Source organism: Aulostomus chinensis, chromosome 4 (assembly GCF_037954235.1).
Source record: "Aulostomus chinensis isolate RoL2024-O1b breed Wild chromosome 4, RoL_Achi_v1.0, whole genome shotgun sequence".
Lineage (NCBI taxonomy): Eukaryota > Metazoa > Chordata > Actinopteri > Syngnathiformes > Aulostomidae > Aulostomus > Aulostomus chinensis.
This window is the reverse complement of record NC_141323.1, coordinates 15608981-15613374: the sequence shown is the minus strand read 5'-3', so window position 1 is coordinate 15613374 and position 4394 is coordinate 15608981. Positions and strand designations below refer to the sequence as shown.

Sequence of the window (4394 nt, the reverse complement as noted above, 5' to 3'; positions counted from 1 at the left end):
TAATTTAGGTCTTTACTCTCGTCCTAACACTCAGCCCTCGTGTATGCAGAGGTTAAGATACAAATCCACACTCATACAACTCCAAGTACTTTGGCAGTACTATCACAGTAGTTGATTTTAACATCATGTCCTCTGACTTGACGTTATATGTGAGATAATATTCAGAAAAAAACCCAACTTAGGTGAACACTCATGATTTATCATAACGCTTCCCCGGCACTGGAGCGCCGTGGCGGTGATATGTCTTGCTTGGACCGACGCCAGCAAATTCTTGGGACCAGACGTTATATCTGCTGTTCACTGCCCCCCCCCCCTCCCTCCTCCCCACCCCCCACCCATCCCTGCTCACATAAAAAGCTGCCCATTGTTTGAGGGGTTCAGTGGTTGACTCCCCGCGGACACCCATTCACAGGTAAAACTACAATTGTGTGCATGTTTTTTCAAATTTCATTCTCAAATTATTTGTGTTTTCAAAAGATATTTGATGTATATTTGTTCTTGTGATGGACTGTTTTTCTCAAGCATTTTCTTAGTTTGATGATAATTATCTAAATAAATATTGCAGGATGATTAGATCGGTGTTACAAAAGGCATTCGAGACTAAACTTTCTTTCTGACTAATGAACCGAGCGTTTTTGCCCACTGGGTTGCAAAAGAAAATAAATAAATAAAATGCATCAAACCTGAGACGATGCTGGATATCGAGGCGTGTTCTTGACGTGTCCTTGCATTACATGCGAGAGGATGTAGCTGTTTGGCTCCTTTGACGGGTCGAATTGCATTGAGGCTCATTACATCTAAAAATGTACTTCAACACCTTTTATTACTTTCATGTGTATTTTTGTCACATGTACATCAAGTGAGGTGGGAGAATTTCATGTTATCCTGTTCTTGATTACTTTAAATACTTTTGTCATGCTTATTTTAGATGAGTACTCCAAAATAGAAGTACCAGTGTATACCTAAAAATGGTTGTACCCTTTTTTGAGAGGCAGTCGTGGACCCTTCCTTCACTTTTACCCTTTCCTGGTAGTCAGAATGTGTCGAACCGTCTCTCTTCCTGAGCGTGTGTTTGTGTAACGATGGGAAAATCTGCGTTTATTTCCTACAGCATCACCGCGCATCCTTGTTTTCTGTTTTCAGGAGCCTGACTGACCCGCAGCCATGAATCCCAAAGGGGATAAGGTAAGCCAGCTAGATCCCTCAGTATTAACGTACCATGTACGGAGACGGAACACACTGTCCTTGTTCACACGACCCCAACCCCCCTCAACAAAACAAAGGCACAAAAAAAAAAAAAAGCAGTTGGCAGCGGTTATCTGACACAGTTGTTATCAGTATCACCGAGTGCTTTCCCCTTCACTTCATCCTAATAATAAAACATTATCTTTGCACATGTGGCTGCTTGACGTGCCGATGGTTTCGCACCTGCAGTCCACCGCACTTGTTTTACTCAACATGATGGCCCTCAATGTGTATTAACTGCAGAAATAATAACAATTATGGAATATCCAACAGGGTCTTTCGTCACCTTTGTTTCAGTTTCGTTCTTCCTTTGTGTGTTTCGTTACATTTATCACAGATCATAACTGGTGTGCGTGCTTTTTGTCTTCATGAAATGGGGGGGGGGGGGGGGCAGGCGGCTGAAACCGGAATTTATGTGATTGAAAAATAGAATATGAAGTGCATTCAATTTTCAGTAGCTCAGGATGCTGAATTTCAGAAACATCTCACTATCTATTTTGTTTTTGACGATTAAACTGTAAACTTACGCTCACAAATATATTTATACTTCTCCCCAAACGCAGCCGAAGTCAAAGATTTCGGCTTCCCGCAAGCTCTCCCTCAAAGTGAGTAGACATGGTTTACTCCTTATCATGAGATTCTGATACTGACTGAACCAAATATATTGGGTTTTTTTAGCATATACTGACAAAACATGGCAACGGTAAATCTTTTCCCCACGACTGCTTCACCCAATCAGATGCTCCTGCTGACGAGAGCCTGTGAGGATCTAGAGAGGGAGAGGCAGGACAGGGAGGAGGAGAAAGAACGCTACCTGGGAGAGAAGCTGCCCCCCCTTCAGACGTCCGGATTATCCATGGATGAACTACAAGTATGGGAGTCATCCAAGTGTGGCCTTCCACTCATCCGGAATATATATATTTAAGCCATTTACGTTCATTTCTAATATCTCCTCAGAATCTGTGCAAGCAACTTCATGCAAAAATTGATGTTGTGGATGAGGAGAGATACGACTGCGAATCCAAAGTGAACAAACACAACAAGGACGTGAGTCCCGACTGACAAACCTATTATTCATTGCTTCCGTCAAATAAAGTTTGAGGTGTGTCTTTGTTTGAATTTCTCTTCCATATATTTTTTTTCTCCAGATCCACGAGCTGAAGTTGAAGGTGCAGGACCTCGGGGGAAAATTCAAAAAACCCGCCCTCCGGAAGGTGAGGGTGTCCGCAGACGAGATGATGAGAGCTCTCCTGGGCTCCAAACACAAGGGCTCCATGGACCTGAGGGCCAACCTCAAGTCCGTGAAGAAGGAGGACGTCAAACAGGACAAGGTCAGCTGACTCCAGACTCCCTGTAAATCTCCTAAAACCTTCCTTTCTTTTCTTTTCTTTTTTTTAACTTGGCGTGTTTCCCTTCCGCCACAGGTGCTTACTACCGAAGTGGGTGACTGGCGTAAGAACGTGGAGGCCATGTCTGGGATGGAGGGCCGCAAGAAGATGTTCGACACAGGCGGCGGAGCGCAGTGAGACGAATCATCAACGGAACGATTAGCTAGGGGCTCTTTGACTTGAAAAGAATAGGAATTACGCGGAAGGTCATGGGTACGCGTCACCCTACATCGGCTCTTTGCTCGTTCGCCATTTTTTTTGCGCAATGACTCAAAGCTCTTGAAATGTAGGAGACCGTGTTTTGTTTTGTTTTGTTTTTCTAAGAAAAAATTGTTTTTGTTTTGTTATGACATCTTTAGACAATAAATAAAAAAAAGGGAAAGCCAGTCTTTCTATATCTGTACTTGACTTTATCGTGTTTCATTTTATTGGCAGCCGTTCGTTCATGTGCGGTATGTAAGATGATGGAAAGCAGCTTAGCTGATGATGGATTAAAAAAGAGAGACAACAAGTCAAGGGGGTGGGATGGGGTGGGGGGGGGGCAACAGGTGTGACTTAATAAAGTTTAGACGGAGCTTTCAGACGCACGCATGCACAACAGGAGTGAGCCGACACTCTGAAAGAAAAGAAACTCCAGCAATCTTCAATTTGACTGTAATGTTGATACATTTTCCGGATTTTTTTTTTTTTTTTTTTTTTGCTGCTATTTTCATTTAACTTATTTTTAAATGAGCATTTCATTGACATTCACACATCTAAATGAATTCTACATTCAGATATATTTTGGGTCTTTTCACCCCGACGTGGTGCCGCAATAGAAATGACCAAAAAAACAAAAAAAAGATTCAGTAAATTAGGACCAAAAACAGACCTGCTAACACATAACAACTGATGCTGTAGAACCGTGTATAACCAAACATTGCTGATATTATCTGGATAAGAAAAAAAACAACAATATGAAATTGATATTTTTGTAAATATGTTTCTCATATTCACATGTAAACATTTTTCTTTTTTCTTAAATCTCCTAAACATTCAGAAATGCCTAGGAATCATATATTTATTGTATTTTTTTCCCCTCTTCAATGGTGATGAGCAAAGAGGAAAAGATTTTTTTAGGAAAAGGATGAGCTGGATAGAAAGAAAAGTGGATGCTAATACCACCTTAAATAGGAAATTTCACTCTGATTTGAACAGAAATACTCTTTAGCCATCTTGAGAAATGCTAGAAGACAGAAATAAACGCCAGGACAGGAGATATAACTTTCCAGCAGATGGTGAACACCGGGGTTGTGTAATTTTAGCCATGATATTGTCCTCCATACCTCCCAGCCTTGCAGAGCATAACTTGAGCTGCAGCGCTAAACCCCCTGGAATTGTTGTCCAACACACCGCCTGCATGCATCCACGCGCCTCTTGTCACACTGGCTTTGTTATGTGGGGTATGACAGCGCGACGGTAGCAATAGCCACATGATTGTTGGCGTGGTGCTTCAGCTGATGTCTTCATTGGCTTTGAAGATGTGTGTGTGTGTATATGTGTGAGTGTGTGTGTGTGTGTGTGTGTGTGTGTGTGTGTGTGTGTGTGTGTGTGTGTGTGTGTGTGTGTGAGAGAGAGAGAAACTTTCACAAATATAAAGTTATAAGTTATAAAGCTCCAGATGTGCTCTCCACACGAAAACACATGACTTGCAGAAGTGCAGAAGGTCATTAGCCGTGATATGTTTGGGTGTGGCGTGATGTGGCGTCCGGATAAAATGCT

General features: G+C 42.1%; 1 protein-coding gene across 2 annotated transcripts; it reads left to right on the top strand.

Annotated features, from left to right (window-relative positions):
- The first annotated feature begins 372 nt into the window (after positions 1-372).
- LOC147262831 (troponin I, slow skeletal muscle-like) lies at positions 373-3133 on the top strand. Of its 2 annotated transcripts, none has more exons than XM_086202459.1 (7): positions 373-412; positions 1144-1185; positions 1809-1850; positions 1985-2116; positions 2203-2292; positions 2394-2576; positions 2670-3133. In XM_086202459.1, exons 2-7 carry the CDS (start codon positions 1165-1167, stop codon positions 2769-2771), a joined length of 570 nt encoding a protein of 189 aa, XP_086058585.1. In that variant the 5' UTR covers positions 373-412; positions 1144-1164; the 3' UTR covers positions 2772-3133. The 2 variants fall into 2 exon arrangements, with proteins under 2 accessions (XP_086058585.1, XP_086058586.1); XM_086202460.1 differs by having other exon boundaries at positions 389-412; positions 1112-1185.
- The last annotated feature ends 1261 nt before the right edge of the window (positions 3134-4394 follow it).